Consider the following 16,077-nt stretch of genomic DNA (forward strand, 5'->3'; position numbering starts at 1 on the left):
ATTAGTTCCTCTGTTCAAATCCGTGCAATTGACAGATTATGGGAGGGTTTCATGACAGTCTAAGGGACTTATAAGTCGGCGCTTAAATGCGTACAAAAGTGGATGCCTTTAAGTGAACTGCACCATACACTGCTAGACAGGTGGTGGTGGCAGGCCAGTGGAATTCCTGAGATTGTAGAGATCCAGTGTGTTTTCTTGTGGATTTCCAGTCCTCAACAAAGTATGTGGGATTCCAGCAGACCTTCCACTGGATCTCCAGTTGCTCATCACGTGACCTCGGCATGGCGTGATCCGAGAGAACCTCGACGACGAGTGTAGCTCAAACTTCGAACTTCGAAGTGTTGTCTCTCCTGGTCTCCTTGTCTGCAGCACCCTAGCACTCCCTTACCCACCATCCTCCCCTGTGAGCAATCTGCCCATAACAATTTGCACAATTCCTGTCTCGTTTGCACTTGTCGCCTTATTGCCTTTCCTTTTGACTTTCCCTGCTCAACAGACCCATTGATCATCTCCCTCGGTGAAAATTTCCTGTCAGCGAGAGGTGAGTGTGCTCTGTTTTCTGACGTCCAGCTGTTCCGTCCCTCCTATCATCCACCATTAGGAATGCTCTAGAGTATCCTAACAGGCTTCAAACAACTTAACGATTCCATGTAGTGTACTATGTCATAGCGTAATTTGCACCTAGTCGCTAGACGTTGTAGTCATAGAACCTGCCGCTGGCAACTATGCTCCATAGCTATCTGCACGTTGTCCTCGCAAGCTAATGATATGCTTACTTCTTACACTGGGACGCTGTGAGCCTGAATGCCCAGACGATTCAACATGTCGTCGACTGTGTGCCCCCTGTATGCCCCCCCCCGATTGTGCATAGTTGCCACGTAATCTCAATGACTGGCTGGATTGTGGAATCCCACCTATTTTGTTGAGTACTGGAATGCCACCGGATTCCACCTGAAATTCCACAATCATGTCCGCCACTGGCCTGCCACCACCTTTTGTCTAGCAGTGTAGACCTCGGCAAACGGTACCGTGACGACGAGAAAGGAAGGTGCCATCATGACAAAGCAGATTGTATAAGTAATTCCGGTCACGTGCTGATGACTGGCAGAATCTGCCACTCGTTGTAGGAATCTACGGAAGAGTACCGAAGTCGATGCGACGCTATCATGGTAAGCTATTCGACCATCTCTATGTAGTGATTAGAAAGACATCAACTCTGCGTGATTCATGTTGTCAGATATCTTCAACATGACACTGGTGGAGAAACACAGGACCCGCTCCGGAATCAGGTATCTGACATGTTGTCCGACTTGATCAAAACCCCGGTGAAACCGGCGCTTTCATGTCTATGCAGGATCTCGCGCATGGGACGATAAAACATCCCACCCCTGCCAACCGGCCTCTTTCCCGCCTCTTGCCGCAACCCATAATGTCTGCCATACCCTCACCGGCTGCCCTCTCCCTCGACTTCGTTGTGGTTGGTGGAGGTCTGTACTTGGTCTCTAACCCCTTTGTTTAATCTCCTGCCTTTGTTGACTGTGCCTCCTTTGCATTGCGCATATCTGATGCATTGCAATGCATTTGCCCATATTCCATGTTTCATGGCTAGCAGGTATCGGCGGCCTCGCAGTAGCATATGTACTCAGCAAAGGAGGACAACGGGTCAGAGTTTTGGAGAAGAATAACTTGAACGTCCCAAGCGGTGGGCATCGCATGACTCCAAATTCTAGCAAAATTCTACGACAGTGGATCGGCGAGGAGGAGCTCATGAAATCAGCCGTGCGCTGCGTTCGCTGCAAGACATTCGATCGTAGGTACACTCAGCCCAAGATCCTTACACTTGCGTTGATAGTCAGATGACTAGTGCGAACTGGAGAGGTCGTGGGCTATATCGAATGGAAACCCGCCGTCATGGCAGAGACTGGTGGCGACCTCCTTCTTATTCATGTGAGATGATCGCAATAGTTTCCAGAAGCTTTTCTCACCCTGACCCACCCGTAGCACAACGACCTTGTCAGAATACTGCACAGACTTGCAACGGATGCAGGTGCCATTGTCGACTTCAACGCCGAAGTGACCTCCGTACGGCAGGGGACGGAAGAGGACCCTAAGCCGATAGTGACTCTTGCAACTGGAGAGGTCATTACAGCAGACGTCTTGGTGGGTGCGGACGGAGGCAAAAGCCTAGTGCGAAAAGTGGTTTTCAAGGAGGAGGACTGCGCGGAATTTGTCAGAATGACCCTGTATACAGGGACCATTGATGCTGAAGATATGGTGACGGATCCGGATCTCGCGCCGTACATATTGTCCGATGAGGTGAGCATCCGCGAGCAATTGTGACTTTGCCTGAACGGTCCTGAACGGTGCAATAGTGGGCAGTAGGCATGTCACCCGGTTGCTGTATGATGGGTATGTGAAACCTGATTCTGGTTTCCTGATGCTCTGTGATCATATTATGCGGGGTCGATCAGGACACCCCATGGTAGGCTGATCGATATGTCTGCATGGCCTTGTAGTCCCTACTAACTTTGTACACGCCCCACTCGTGCAGGCGGCGAGAACCCAATATGCGATCCATCTTTCTTGTTGGGAAACTTCAGATGGGCTTCCTCAGGGCGGAGAAGAGAGTTGGGAGGAACTTTGTTCTATCGACAGTATCAGCACTGACACTTACGGTCCAGCGTACGCGTTCCGCAGCCATGTCCCTTCTGTTCTGTGGTCTGATAACTCCCATTATAGATTCCAGAAGATGGCCAAACTGACCACCAACCTGATTCGTACGCAATGGAAGAATCATGAGAACACAGAGGAATGGGTGGACTCTACTGGCCGAATGGTTCTGCTCGGCGACGCAGCGCACCCGTCTCATGTGAGTAAGCCTTTGCTGTCCACTGTCATTAACTCTTACTTCTGTGACGTTCTAGCCTGGAGGGATACACTCGACAAGCATGGCCATCGAGGACGCCGTTGTGCTCGGCTCACTTTTCTCTCATCTGAGCATGATCGATCAGGTCCCTTCTTTCCTCAGCGCCTACCAGGAGCTCCGCCAGCGGCGGTGCGAGCTTCTCATGGCCGCGGGTATCAGTAATGCGCGGACGGTGGCACTTCCTGACGGCCCCTTGGCGGAGAAGCGGAACGCAGACATGCGCGCAAGAAACGTCGATTGGGACGAGGGCACGCTCAAGGCCCAGTTCGAGGAAATTGCCGAAATATTCGCGTATGACGCCGGTGATGCGGCGGAGGAGTGGTGGGTGAACTGGGGTCGGTTCAGCGCTGCAGCGCGCGAGCAGCCAAGAACGATGAACATCTTCTGGGATCACCAAGTGTCAAGCATGACGCAGCGAGCTGGTGTTTAAGGCCGTCATCATCGGAGGCCTCTACAAGCACTGCCATACCTGCCGGTGCGCGTTCATTTCCGGGATGCGCACCTTCCTCCAGCCCTGCTCTATAATGCTGCTTTACTATAACTGCCCATTCCAGTCATCTCGGCCTCTCCGACTATTTCGATCTTTGGTGCACTTCTTGTGCTCATGCTTTTCGTGCATGTCTCTTCTCGTCCTCATACAAACACACTCTCCGAGTGGTGTACTTTTCCCCTAATATTTATGCTCTCGAGCGTTAGCTCTCACATTCCAATGCGTCGACATGTATTTGTCTCCCACAAGCTGTTATCATCGTGATGTTCTTAGGACTCCACTTTGTATCTCTAAGTATGAGATCGTATCGTAGCGACCGCGATAATTTCGGGGTACGCATCCGAATGTTATATCAGGGTTCCAAGAAGACTGCCTGTGGTTACGCGGCGAGCCACACCGCGCACACCAGTGAGCAACGCAGGCGAGCAAATGGCATCTGGACATTCAAGTTAGTACAACATACATTTCTTTCAAACTTCGTGCCTGCGCATCTACCACTTCCGCCCACTTCTCATGTGCAATACTGTGATCCAGACGCCCCACGTTCCGTTCAGTGGTGGAACAACCGTAGCGAAGTGTGCGCGAACACCATCCCGTGCTCGTCAGCCGCCTTCACGCATTCCTCGTCCATGACGCTCCCGCTCGGCGCCGCAAGGAAGCGCACCCCGCTCCTCCGCGCGCGGTGCACGTTGTCCGGGAACGGGAAGAACGCGTCGCTGCTGCACGCGACGCCGTCGAGCTTCGCCGCGTGCTCCTTCCTCTCCTCCCCCGTCAGCGGCGCGGGCACCGCCTCGAAGAGCGCCTCCCACTGCGCACGCTCTGCGCCCTCTAGCGGCTCCCCAGCGACGAAGAGGTCGATCGCGTTCGCCTTCTCGGGACGCTTGACGCCTTTCTTGAAAGGGAGCGCGAGCACGCGGGGGTGGTGGCGGAGCCACCAGAGGTCGGCCTTGGTCCCCGCGAGGCGCGTGCAGTGGATGCGGGACTGCTGACCGGCGCCGATGCCGACGATCGCGCCGCGGTAGGCGTACGCGACACTGTTCGATTGGGTAAACTTGAGAGCGAGGGTGGCGACGATGAGGTCAGTCAGCGCGTCATTCGTCAGCTGGATGCCGACAGGGTGAGGTGAATAGCGGGTATCATGAAGGGAGTAGGGCAACGCTACCTCCTTGTTCTTAGTGACGATGTTGGAGAACAGATCAGCGTCGATTTTTGCGTCATTGCGGCGCTGCTGAAGCGAGATTCCGTACACTTGACGGGTTTCGATGTCCCCAGGCTTATATGCGGGGTCGATCTGTGGAAGACGTTTCGCCGGCCGTCAATAATGGTTCTATGGCTGTGCAGCGAGCAAGTCGCAAACCTGTAGCACGCAGTACTTGCCACCCTTCTTTTTCGCAAGGATCTCAAGAGCCTCGGGAGAATAGCTCGGGGCAATGATGCCGTCGGAGACTTCCCGCGAGATGATGCGCGCGGTGGCGAGATCGCAAGGGGCGGACAGCGCGATGAAGTCGCCGAACGACGACATACGGTCGGCACCTGCCAAGCAACATCAGCCCACCCCCACGCAGAAGGAGGCACACGGTATCCATACCTCGGGCACGGGCGTACGCGCTCGCGAGAGGGGTGAGGGGCTCCTTCAGGTCATCGACACCGTAAACCTTCTTCTCGACGTCGTTGAGCTCGAGTCCGACAGCTGCACCCGCGGGGGACACGTGCTTGAATGACGCTGCGGCAGGGAGGTTGAGAGCCTCAGACAGCTCCTTGACCAGCGCGTACGAGTTGAGCGCGTCCAAGAGGTTGATATATCCGGGTGAGCCGCACAGTGCTAACATATCGCTGAATCAGGCGTGCATACCCCCTGTTCACGAACGCTGACTACTCACCCTTGAAAGGCAGCTCGCCCGACGTGACAAACGCCTGAGCCGGCTTCTGGTGCGGGTTCGCGCCATAGCGCAGCGGCGTCCTTTGCACTGACCCCGCAAGCCTCTCCTTCGGCAAATCGCTCGAAGCGTACTGCTCCCTGAAGTACCCGCTGATCGCCTCGTCGTACGCCGCGGTCTGCTCGAATGCCTTCAGCGCGAGCTTGCTCCGCGTCGCCTGGCCGACGTCCCCGTTCCCCGCCTTCCACTGCTCGAGGAATTCGGCGTAGTCCGCGGGGTCGGAGAGGATCGAGACGCGCTCGTGGTTCTTCGCGGCCGCGCGGAGGAGGGTGACGCCCCCGATGTCGATCTCCTCCACGGCGTCAGCGAGCGTGCAGTTCGGCTTGGCGATGGTGTCGGTGAAGGGGTAGAGATTGCAGACGACGATGGAGATGGGGGATATCTGCTGGGCCTTGAGGTCCGCCTCGTCCGAGGGGATGGACCGCGCGAGAATGCCTGAGGATCATCTCTCATGTCAGCGTCAACTCTACGAAGTCTGGCAGGTTTGTGGATGATATGAGATCGCGCAGTTTCCAAGGCGCGCGTAGAAAAAATTCTGTGAGGACTAACCTCCGTGCACTGCAGGGTGCAGCGTCTTCACTCGCCCACCAAGCATCTCGGGGGCTTTTGTGATATCCACTACATCTCTGCCGAACGAAGCATCGTACGCATATCATCACTCGAAGGTGAAGACACAACTCACTTGATAGGGATACCTGCCTCCCGAATTTTCTTGGCCGTACCGCCCGATCCGAGTAGACGGACGCCCGCGCCATGCAGCCCACTCGCGAGATCGAGCAGGTTCGTCTTGTCGTAGACCGAGAGCAGAGCTTCAAGACATTAGCGCACCGTATGGGTATCCAAAGTCGAGATTAGGAACCCACCAATTGGTTCAGACATGGCGATGGAGGTAAGAGTCCTACTCAATTCTAAACTGCACGTACGCTCCTCCATCAGTGCATGCCTATAAAAGGAGAACACGAGGCAGGCAGAACGCACGAGGGGCGGACCCTAGACCTGGGTTTGCGAGCGCTGTGAGGGTCGGAGCTCGAAAGCCGGAGCCTTCAAGAGCAACGAGGGTGGCCCATAGCAAACAAAGAAAAGCATGGAGACTGATACTCAGAGGGCATTCCATAGCTTTTGAATATCACAGATAGTAGAGCATTTGTTCCCTTCGGTATACCCTATTGTTCGAGCTTGCCAGTGAGCTGAGATCATTTCAAACCACTCATCGTTGCGAAGCCTGTGTAGTGACAAGCTTCCTGACCAAGCCCAGATGAGTATCTCTAGAGGCTATCAATATAGCAGAGATGTTTTTGCAACGTTCACAACACTACCAATAGGTGAGAAAAGCTATGGATACAGACATCTATGGTGCAAGCCTCCAAGTAGGCACTAGTGGCGGATGGTTTGAGCTCCGCCTTCCACAGCGCTCGCAAACCCAGGTCTAGGGTCCGCCCCTCGTGCGTTCTGCCTGCCTCGTGTTCTCCTTTTATAGGCATGCACTGATGGAGGAGCGTACATGCAGTTTAGAATTGAGTAGGACTAAGAGACGGCGCAGCCTTCTGAGGCCAGTTAAACTCAAAATTCACCGATCGCGATCTGAGATTACACCACGATAGGTCAATGGTAAATCAGGGGACGCCTCTATCTGAGCCGTTCTCACTGCGTCGTCGACGGCGATGTACACGATGTATCTGCCGTACCTCCATGGTATGACCAGGTCCTCACCACAGGAATGGACGAACTGTGATGAAGCGCAAGCGGACACGAGGCTCTGTCGCGCGTTACTCGGATAGGCGCCTTCACGTGAGGGTGTACATTACTAAGCAGAAACCTCCGTCCTGAGTGGTGCCGCACGGACTGACCTGCAGCTTGCTTGCTCACCCCCACCGACGCTACCCCCACGAACCCCACGATATCCCGGGCCTCCAGGAGGGAAATACAAACACAAACACATCATACTGCGACTAATCTCTAAAAACATGGCATCACTACGCCAAGTATTCTCTCTCTTCCAACGGCCTATCCTTGCCTCACCCGTAGCGAGCTATCCCGCTGCACATCAAGCGTCGCGCGCTCACTTTCTGACCTCCGCCAATACCCATGCTATCGCGCGCGCATCCTCCTCATCGAAACGAATGCTTCAGAATGATCCTTCCGCTGCCGCATCCTATCCCGTAGGGGAATCTTCCGCACCCTCCACAGCAGGAACATCTGGGGCATCCGCCTCACAACCTCAAACACACATTACACTTGAGCAGCCCGAGCCCAGACTGGCATTGACATTCACGTGCACAGTAGAGGCCTGTGGGCATCGCTCAACACACCAGTTTACGAAACGGAGTTACACGAGGGGTATCGTCATCGTGCAGTGTCCTGGATGCAAGAACAGGTAAGTCGCCGAGCCCAGAATCGATTCCTCGCAATGAATTGTTTGCTGACGTGCATCGTTCCTTTTAGGCATCTGATTGCTGACCATCTTGGATGGTTCAAGGAGAGCACAGAGGACGGCAAGTTGAAGACGGTCGAGGACCTCTTGCGCGCAAAGGGCGAGAAGGTCCGCAGGGGTAGGCTAGATGCAGGTGGTGTCGTCGAATACGCTCCAGAATAGACAGTAGGGGCTCACCCATCCCCATTCCACTCACAACCGAACCAAGGTGTGCAGAATGATATTCCAAGCATAACATGCGATTAGTGTGAGGTGTGGTGTATGGATACAATGAACAAGACGGCAGTCGTGAACCTGGGCATGCAGCACGATGCGAGTATAGAATGTAAGACGTGCCTCTAACTTCATGCCTCCTCCTTTTGAGCCTCCTCAGGCAGTATGACGCCGTTCTTGACGAGAAGCTGATCAAGCTCCCCGGATTGGTGCACTGAAGTTATGTTCACTGAGCAAACGGTATACTCTGATCAAAGATCGTACTGTACGCACTGTTTAAGAGAATATCGCAGCCACCAACGAATTCGCCGTTCACGTACAACTGGGGTATTGTCGGCCAATCACTGCCCGTGCATAACACACGTCAGCATCCCTCCCACACTCAGACCGCAGACGTGTTATGTGAATGCACGCACGAGAACTCCTTGATGCTCTGCCTCAGCTCGCTGTCCTCGAGCACGTCGAACGTCTTCAACTTCTCCGGGGGCACCCCGTGGATGTCGAGCACCTGCACCGCGGCCCTCGAGAACCCGCACTGGGGCGCTTCCGGGGTGCCTTTCATGAAGAGCACGACGGGCGTCGACTCGACCGCCTTCTGTATCTTCGCACGCACTTCCTGGCTGATGTATCGCCGCGCGACGGCAAACGGGAGCGACGGCGAGGAGCCTAGCGCGACCGCTGGCACGCGGGCCGGCGCGCGGAGGGCGGTGAACTGTTGACAAGTTATAAGTTGTCGCGCTCAGCATCTGCAGCTAGAAACAAGACGTACCGAGCTACGAAGAGCGGTCCTGAACATGACGATGGTAGTGGTGAGAGCGAAACGGACGGATAGTCGCACAACCCAATATGCTGAGTGAGAGACTCGGGCGTCGGGCGATCGGGATGACGTTGGGTTAGGTTCTATGTAATTCTTTGAGGTTAGGGTCTGGTAGCGAGCATGTGCTCGGCACGCTTTGCATCTCCGCCCGAAAGCGTGTCGCGTACCAGGAAGCGCGTCTCATTACCACCTGTTTACTCAACTGCACCTCTCTCCTCACTCTGCCTCTGTCTGTTAGCCTTCCTAGGCGTATATTGATATGTCGAGCCGACAAAGCAAGGCAGAGAAGCTCAAGAAACTAGAAGAGCTCAAACGCGCGCGAGAGGGTGGCAAACGGGAGTACAAGGTACGCGACCCCGTCGGTCGACACGCGTTTGGTAGACTCACGGACGTGTTTCCAGATCGAGGATGACAGTAGCATCTACGACGAAGTGACCGAGAACGAGTACAAGACAATAGTGAAAGGACGGCTCGCTCGGGACGACTTTGTGGTCGATGACGGGTTTAGCGGCTATGTAGACACGGGTGTAGACGACTTCGAGGAGGCGGGGGACGTCGAGGAGGACGAGGAGGAACGCCCTAAGAATAAGTGTACGTGTATGTGCAACCTTTCGCAGGTCCCCGTCTCAGACGCGTCGGTGTACAGCGAAGAAGGCGAAGGCGGATCCGAAGGGCAAGGCGAAGGCCAAGCCGAAGCCTCCACCACCTGCAGTCACACCCTCGATTAGCGCATACCGCCCGGCAGTGTCTGTCGAGAAGGAGGACACCTTCATGCAGAGTCTTCTGGGGTCTATGGACACGATCGTCACGACGCCCGCTCCGAAGACTCGCAAGCGGAAGCCAGAACCTGATCCCGTATACGACGACCGCGACTCCTCACCGGAGCCATACGCCCCTGCCCGCCGTTCGCGCTCCAAAGGGTCCGGATACGGCTACGGCAGCACGGACCCGGACACCTCGGACAACTACTTCGACGATCCCGTCGGGGCGTCCAGCGGGGACGACTTCGTCGTGAGCCCGAGGAAGAAGCCGAAGACGGAGACCCCAGGCATCACGCCCGCAATAGACCGTATCGCGAAGCTCGACATGCAGGGCGGAAACGAGACGGAGAGTTCGTTCGACGATATTGACATGGACGCGTTCATGGACGTAGACGACGACTTTGATTTCAGCGCAAAGCCGGTCTCAAAGGCGAAGATAGAGGTCGACGCGGAAGCAAAGCCGCTCAAGCCTCTCAACGGGAACGCTGCCAAGCCAGACGTCAAGAAGAAGCTGGACGACAACCCGTCATGGCTATCTGTTTACGATTCGCTCACCGTCACCGGCGATGATTCCTTCGGTCCAGCTGCGTCGACCAATGGCGCTACCCGTACGCCTGCCCCTTCCAATATCTCAGTGCTCGAAGAGGACGGCTCGCTCCGATTCTACTGGCTTGATTACCTCGAGCACGACGGGAGGCTCTACTTCATTGGCAAGACGCAGGACAAGAAGACGAAGGTGTGGGTCTCGATCTGCGTCACCGTGGAGAACCTCGAGCGGAACCTCTTCGTCCTCCCGCGCGAGCGCCGGATGGAGGAGGACGAGTACACGGGCGAGATGTACGAGACGGACGTCGTGCCGACCCTGGGGGACATCTATTCGGATTTTGACAAGCTGCGGCAGAAGGCAAGGATTGGGAAGTTCAAGGCGAAATTCGTAAAACGCAAGTATGCGTTTGGGGAGAAGGACGTGCCAAGGGAGGAGCGAGACTGGTTGAAGGTTGTGTACCCCTTTACTGGTACGTGTTACTGTCATACAACGGTATTTCAGATCAGTCTTGACCTCCAGAGCAGAGCCCCAGCTTCCGAATAACGCATCGAGTCCGAACTTCTCGAGGATATTCGGGACGAACACAAGCGCGTTTGAGCTGCTGGTCCTGAAGCGCAAGATCATGGGCCCGTGCTGGTTGCAGATCAAGCATCCGGAGATCGACAACAAGGGTGTCAGTACGCGCTACTTGGTCTGCAAATTATGTTGCTCACTGTATGCGCAGGTTTCTTGGTGCAAGGTCGAGGCGACCGTCTCCGATCCCAAGGACATAAACCCTTTCGCGGAAACTGACGATGACGCGCCTAAGGAGACACCACCGCTCACGATAGTCTCACTCAGCTTGCGAACCGTTGTTAACCACCGGGAGAACATCCGAGAGATCGTCTGTGCGACCTCTCGGATTTGGTCGAACAGTGAGTCCGCTCTGCGGAGGGTCCGGTCATACGCTGACAACCTAGGCAGCGAACATCGATGACCCTACACCACCCGAGGCACTGCCATGCACAGTCCGGACGTTCGTGAGACCTCTTGATCGCTTCCCAGCGAATTTCGAGGCACGCGCCAGCAACAACGGCAAGGGTGTCATCTCTCCTATGAAGAACGAACGTATGCTCCTTAATAACTTGCTCGGTAGGCTGCGATCTCTTACGTGTGCGAAGCTCGTCACTAAGCTTGTCGCTAGTGACCTTGCACAAGGCTGACCCGGACGTCATTGTGGGGCATGAGTTCCTCGGCGTGTCGTTGGACGTCCTGCTACATCGAATGCGGGAGCTCAAAGCGGATCACTGGTCTCGCATTGGTCGCTTCCGACGGTCGAAGTGGCCTAACATTGGCCGCCAAGGAACCAATCTACGCTTCTTGAGCGGTCGCCTTCTGTGCGACCTTGCAAGTGATGGCGCGAAGGTATGCAATTGCGGGACGATCCTCAATGCTCCAGCCAAGCTGACCACCATCTCCGCAGGGCATGATCACCTCCACGACGTGGTCGCTCACTGAGATGTGCAAGACGCATCTCAAAAGCGATCGGCAGGAGATCGACTTTGACGACACCGCGAACTACTTCGACGGCAGCGTTAGCTCACCAGAGCCACTCCTCAACTTCGTTCGGCACTGCGAGCTCGACGCACATTACCAAATGGCGCTGGCGTCGAAAGTTCAGCTGCTTCCTCTGACGCGACAATTGACCAACCTCGCGGGCAACTCCTGGTATGTTCTCCCTATGTCGCCTGTAGCCTATGCTGAGTTGTGTCTGACAGGAACAAGACCCTCAACGGAGGCCGTGCAGAGCGGAATGAGTACATTCTCCTGCACGAATTCCACCGGCTCAAGTATATCTGTCCCGATAAGCTGTACGGCAAGAAGGCCGCGACGGCGATGAAGGCGGAGAAGGAAGAGAACGAGGATGGCGAGGGCGCTACCAAGACGACCAAGAGCAAAAGGGACAAGTACAAGGGCGGTCTCGTGTTCGAGCCGAAGCGCGGCCTGTGGGACAAGTACATCCTCGTCATGGATTTCAACTCGCTGTACCCGAGCATCATTCAGGAGTACAACATCGATTTCACGACCGTTGAACCTGCCGAGGAGGATGAGGTGGGTGCCCGTTCTCTTTGCGGCCAACGTGAATGCTCAATTCTTTGTAGGGTGGTGAGGAGAAGATCCCCGAGCCACCAAGTTCGCAGGTCGACCAGGGAGTTCTACCGCGTTTGATTGCCACCCTCGTCAATCGACGTCGAGCAGTCAAGGCTTTGATGAAGGACAAGAAGGCGACACCGGCTCAGCTACTCCAGGTACGGATAGGGCTTGGAATCCCGTTGGGCCATATTAAACTTATGGCATTGTAGTGGGACATCAAGCAGATGGCCTTGAAGCTGACGGCCAACAGTATGTACGGTTGTCTCGGTTTCGAGTACTCCCGGTTCTACGCTCGTCCTCTCGCCGCCTTGACGACGTTCAAGGGCCGCGAGATTTTGACACACACCAGAGAGCTCGCTGAGAGCATGCAACTTGATGTACGTGGGCTTTTTAGGCTTCGACTATTTCCTGCGTTGACTTGAAGTGTAGGTCGTCTATGGAGACACAGACTCTGTCTTCGTCAACTCGAACGTGACCGACCTGGCAGAAGCCCTCAAGATCTCCGCGGAATTCAAAAAGGCCGTCAACGACCGATATAAACTACTTGAGATCGACCTCGACGGCATCTTCAAGCGTTTGCTGCTCTTGCAAAAGAAGAAGTACGCAGCTGTCAAGGTCGAGGATAGCACCCGCACGTCGACTGAGGTCAAGGGTCTCGACATGAAGCGTCGTGAATACTGTGCTCTATCCAAGACTGTCTCTGGGTAGGCGAACACCCTGTTCCACTTGTTGTATACACGTTGACGCACGCCATAGTTATGTTTTAGACCAGATTCTGTCCGGCGAAGCCACGGAGACTGTCGTGGAGAACATTCACGAGTACCTCGTTACTATTGGGCAGCAGGTCCGTGCCGGCAAGATCAAGCTGGAGGAGTTTATCATCCACAAAGTGAGTCTCGGGTCCTACTCCGGGTGGACGGTGTACTGATGAATTTTGGCAGCGTTTGGGCAAGAACCCAGAGGACTACCCCGATGCGAAGAGCCAACCTCATGTGCAAGTCGCTTTGCGTATGAAAGCCAAAGGAGGTACTGCACATGCTGGAGACGTCATTCCGTATATCTTCTGCCTCGGCGAGGGTGGGGAGACGGCGAAGTCCGCCCAGGCGGACAGGGCGAGGTCACCTGAGGAAATCCGTCGAGAAAGCGACAAGTACAAGATAGGTGAGCAACACTGCAACATTTGCACGGCACATAAGTTCTGACAACGTTGATCAGACTACGAGCACTACTTGTCGCAACAAGTCCTCCCACCTATTGAGCGTCTGTGCGAACCCATAGAGGGCACGGACCGTGCGCGGCTGGCAGAGTGCTTGGGCCTGGATCCCAACCGCTATCGTACTGCCGGCACTGGGGAGTCAGAAGAGAGATACTTCGGGACACTCGATTCGCTCATGTCCGACGCGCAGCGGTTCCAGGATGCAGACGCTTTCCAGGTCCATTGTCGCTCTTGTCAGAATGTCGTGCCCTTTGCTCCCGTCAGCGATCGCGAGGTAACTGACTTCTTTGCATTACACATCTAAATTCACTGACGTCCATCACCAGAAATCTCACATCCGATATTCCGGTCTTGTATGCCCACAATGCCGCGCCGCAGTCAGCATTGCGAGTGTGCAGACACAGCTTGAAGTTCAGATTCGGGAACATATCGCAAAGTACTACGAGAGCTGGACGATCTGCGATGATGCAACCTGTGGCAATCGGACACGCATGATGGGGGTGTACGGTCGTCGGTGCTTGCGACCAGGATGTAGAGGCACCGTTGCCTTTGAGGTGAGTCGCGTTTTCAGCCTGTTCAGCTCACAGTTCTCTGACCTGTTGCGTACAGTATTCGGATGCACAATTATACAATCAGCTGCGTTACTATTTTTCTTTGTTTGACATCAAGAAGGCGCTTGAGGCCGCTACCGGTGCTACGAAGGATGGTACGTATACACCTTCCGAGATGTGGCTGAGCATGACTGACGCGACATGCTGCAATCTATGCAGACCTTCAAACACTCGGCCATCTACCGCAGGGCATCTGCGATCAACTAAGGGAGGTGGTCGAAAGGTACCTCAACCAGTGTGGACGTCGCTGGGTGCAGATGAGCGCTTTGTTTTCTTTTATGAAGTTGTGATTGCTCTGTTTTACGTGCTCGTTTGGATATCGTTGTGTACTATTTACTCTCTTCGCTGTTGTATCGCTATCATTGCAGTCCGTCTGAAATATTATAGGACCCACAACATCACGACCTTTGGATAGGTCATCTTGAAGACCTGTTATCAACGTAATCATCCTTATTGTAGTTCAGTAATAGGCGGCTGGACAGTCGCAAGTGCTGGATACACACGCCTCCACCATTTTCTCTCCTAATAGAGATAGAGTACGTCTGGGTCCGCATGCAGCAGCGGTAAGGGTCGTACAGACGGACTGGACAAGGAAGCTCCTGTTGGTCCTCTGGTCTCAAGCAGGTCACGGCTAGAGGCGCAAGCCATATGTTTCTGGCCTACTGGAACATAGGCACTGGTCAGCTCAGACCACTTCCCTTCCTCGCGACAGCAACACAAACATGGTCTTTTACGAGTTCCCGGGCCATTTCGCCGTCGCACAAACAATTGTTTTTCGCTGGAGGACTCAAACACACAACTTACTTCAAAAGGGGATGGCGAACCGGACCATTTCCGGGTCAAGTCATCCTTCGCAGCATCCGTCTCGTCGCTGGCCTTTCAATCTTCTTGAATTCGCGGCAGTGGTACGCGCGTTCATTATGCCGTCTAGATTGTTCAGCTCGATGGCTTGACGCCTGTGTCCGAGTCAATTGGGCGAGTCGTCACGTAGCCTCGTCGGTAGTACAGCAGCGGCCTCGCCTCCTCCCCGCTAAGCGAAGTAGTCCGTTCGACACGTATGACCTCCGCAATGAACAACTCGGACGCAACGCCCTCCCCATCCCACTCCGCATTCTCACCCTTCTCTCCCCTGGCAAGCATCTCCAGGTCGTGCAGTGGCCAAGACGCCGCAATGAGCCGACACGACATCGCGCCTATGGACCCGTCTAGGACGGGGAGGCCCTCCTCGGTGAGCGTGTGCGGCACGGACGCGAACGGCTCCGGGTGAAGGTCTGGTCTCGAGAAGCGCACGGCCGTGTCCGCCTGATGCTCAGATAACAAGTTGACGACGAGGTGCGCGGGAGCAGACCCGACCGTGTACGCGGCCGTGAGGGACGTGGCCATGCGGGAGGGTATCCGGAGGGAGAACGCGACGAGGGGGTGCGGGTCCATGGATATAGAGCTGAAGGAGGACAGTGTCGCACCGTGGAAGCCGCTCCGGCTCGCAGAGCTTGTTTTGTTGGGTATGCTGGGGTCCATGAGGGCGGTGACGACCGCGACGGGTTGTGCGGTCTCTCGTAGCAGCGCACGCAGTTGTTCCCGAACGGCGGACGTGTAGGTGACGAGGCTACGCGCACATCGTGCTGTTCTGCAGCTGCGCAGCGCTAACGCGCGCGCAATTGCTGGCATTTGTCAGGCTACACAGTTTGCAAACCTGAACGCGTCTGAGAATGAGTTCATGCCAATAATGGGACGGGAGGACTCGGAGCTAAGACTTTACTCACCTCCAAGCAGGCCCACAGGACAATATCAGGAGTCTCTATATCACGGTAGATGAAGCAGCATAGAAAGTTCAACCTAGTAAACTGGTGCGAGTGTTATGAGCCTGGATAGGTATGACGACAGGGCACATGCCGAATCTCCCGGATGTTTGTTTGTACATGTTAGGATCTAAAGCCTTGGCCAAAAAGGAGACTCCTCCTCCAGCCTGCACGAGATGTCGCGAGACTGCGGCTC

The 16,077-nt window shown here is 55.1% G+C and overlaps 6 protein-coding genes across 6 annotated transcripts; 3 read left to right on the forward strand and 3 right to left on the reverse strand.

Moving 5' to 3' along the window:
* Positions 1 to 1,575: 1,575 nt before the first annotated feature.
* On the forward strand, positions 1,576 to 3,356 carry DICSQDRAFT_53215 (FAD/NAD(P)-binding domain-containing protein; the record flags this gene model as incomplete). Its single annotated transcript, XM_007363042.1, has 7 exons — positions 1,576 to 1,810; positions 1,865 to 1,947; positions 2,002 to 2,316; positions 2,373 to 2,394; positions 2,517 to 2,682; positions 2,740 to 2,869; positions 2,925 to 3,356. The coding sequence occupies 7 exons, from the start codon at positions 1,576 to 1,578 to the stop codon at positions 3,354 to 3,356; spliced, it is 1,383 nt and encodes a 460-aa protein (XP_007363104.1).
* Positions 3,357 to 3,966: 610 nt separating this feature from the next.
* Positions 3,967 to 6,232, reverse strand: DICSQDRAFT_167465 (bifunctional purine biosynthesis protein ade10; the record flags this gene model as incomplete). Its single annotated transcript, XM_007363043.1, has 7 exons — positions 3,967 to 4,707; positions 4,774 to 4,949; positions 5,005 to 5,238; positions 5,297 to 5,788; positions 5,903 to 5,979; positions 6,036 to 6,162; positions 6,217 to 6,232. The coding sequence occupies 7 exons, from the start codon at positions 6,230 to 6,232 to the stop codon at positions 3,967 to 3,969; spliced, it is 1,863 nt and encodes a 620-aa protein (XP_007363105.1).
* A 1,098-nt stretch (positions 6,233 to 7,330) lies between these two features.
* DICSQDRAFT_101151 (zf-DNL-domain-containing protein) lies at positions 7,331 to 7,974 on the forward strand. Its single transcript, XM_007363044.1, has 2 exons — positions 7,331 to 7,727; positions 7,796 to 7,974. The coding sequence occupies exons 1-2, from the start codon at positions 7,474 to 7,476 to the stop codon at positions 7,944 to 7,946; spliced, it is 405 nt and encodes a 134-aa protein (XP_007363106.1). The 5' UTR covers positions 7,331 to 7,473; the 3' UTR covers positions 7,947 to 7,974.
* A 154-nt stretch (positions 7,975 to 8,128) lies between these two features.
* DICSQDRAFT_144964 (glutaredoxin) lies at positions 8,129 to 8,793 on the reverse strand (the record flags this gene model as incomplete). The annotated part of the gene is made up of 4 exons (XM_007363045.1): positions 8,129 to 8,211; positions 8,271 to 8,341; positions 8,414 to 8,663; positions 8,763 to 8,793. The coding sequence occupies 4 exons, from the start codon at positions 8,791 to 8,793 to the stop codon at positions 8,129 to 8,131; spliced, it is 435 nt and encodes a 144-aa protein (XP_007363107.1).
* Positions 8,794 to 9,073: 280 nt separating this feature from the next.
* On the forward strand, positions 9,074 to 14,462 carry DICSQDRAFT_101157 (DNA polymerase alpha catalytic subunit; the record flags this gene model as incomplete). The annotated part of the gene is made up of 18 exons (XM_007363046.1): positions 9,074 to 9,160; positions 9,216 to 9,405; positions 9,461 to 10,591; positions 10,647 to 10,795; positions 10,847 to 11,036; positions 11,086 to 11,253; positions 11,306 to 11,526; positions 11,585 to 11,829; positions 11,880 to 12,213; positions 12,264 to 12,410; positions 12,465 to 12,632; positions 12,685 to 12,959; positions 13,012 to 13,144; positions 13,197 to 13,416; positions 13,471 to 13,745; positions 13,798 to 14,025; positions 14,081 to 14,177; positions 14,242 to 14,462. 18 exons carry the CDS (start codon positions 9,074 to 9,076, stop codon positions 14,370 to 14,372), a joined length of 4,389 nt encoding a protein of 1,462 aa, XP_007363108.1. The 3' UTR covers positions 14,373 to 14,462.
* A 438-nt stretch (positions 14,463 to 14,900) lies between these two features.
* DICSQDRAFT_81520 (uncharacterized protein) lies at positions 14,901 to 15,901 on the reverse strand. Its single transcript, XM_007363047.1, has 2 exons — positions 15,846 to 15,901; positions 14,901 to 15,775 (listed from the first exon to the last, which is right to left on the reverse strand). The coding sequence occupies exon 2, from the start codon at positions 15,748 to 15,750 to the stop codon at positions 15,019 to 15,021; it is 732 nt and encodes a 243-aa protein (XP_007363109.1). The 5' UTR covers positions 15,751 to 15,775; positions 15,846 to 15,901; the 3' UTR covers positions 14,901 to 15,018.
* Between the last annotated feature and the right edge of the window lie 176 nt (positions 15,902 to 16,077).

The sequence above is a fragment of the Dichomitus squalens genome, assembly GCF_000275845.1.
Source record: "Dichomitus squalens LYAD-421 SS1 unplaced genomic scaffold DICSQscaffold_5, whole genome shotgun sequence".
NCBI lineage: Eukaryota > Fungi > Basidiomycota > Agaricomycetes > Polyporales > Polyporaceae > Dichomitus > Dichomitus squalens.

Excerpts from the sequence above, each read along its gene's own strand:
- DICSQDRAFT_101151 (XM_007363044.1), top strand. The coding sequence starts at position 7,474 with ATGCTTCAGAATGATCCTTCCGCTGCCGCATCCTATCCCGTAGGGGAA. Across the intron at positions 7,728-7,795 it reads TGTCCTGGATGCAAGAACAG|GCATCTGATTGCTGACCATC; the intron begins GTAAGTCGCCGA and ends CGTTCCTTTTAG.
- DICSQDRAFT_81520 (XM_007363047.1), bottom strand. The coding sequence starts at position 15,750 with ATGCCAGCAATTGCGCGCGCGTTAGCGCTGCGCAGCTGCAGAACAGCA.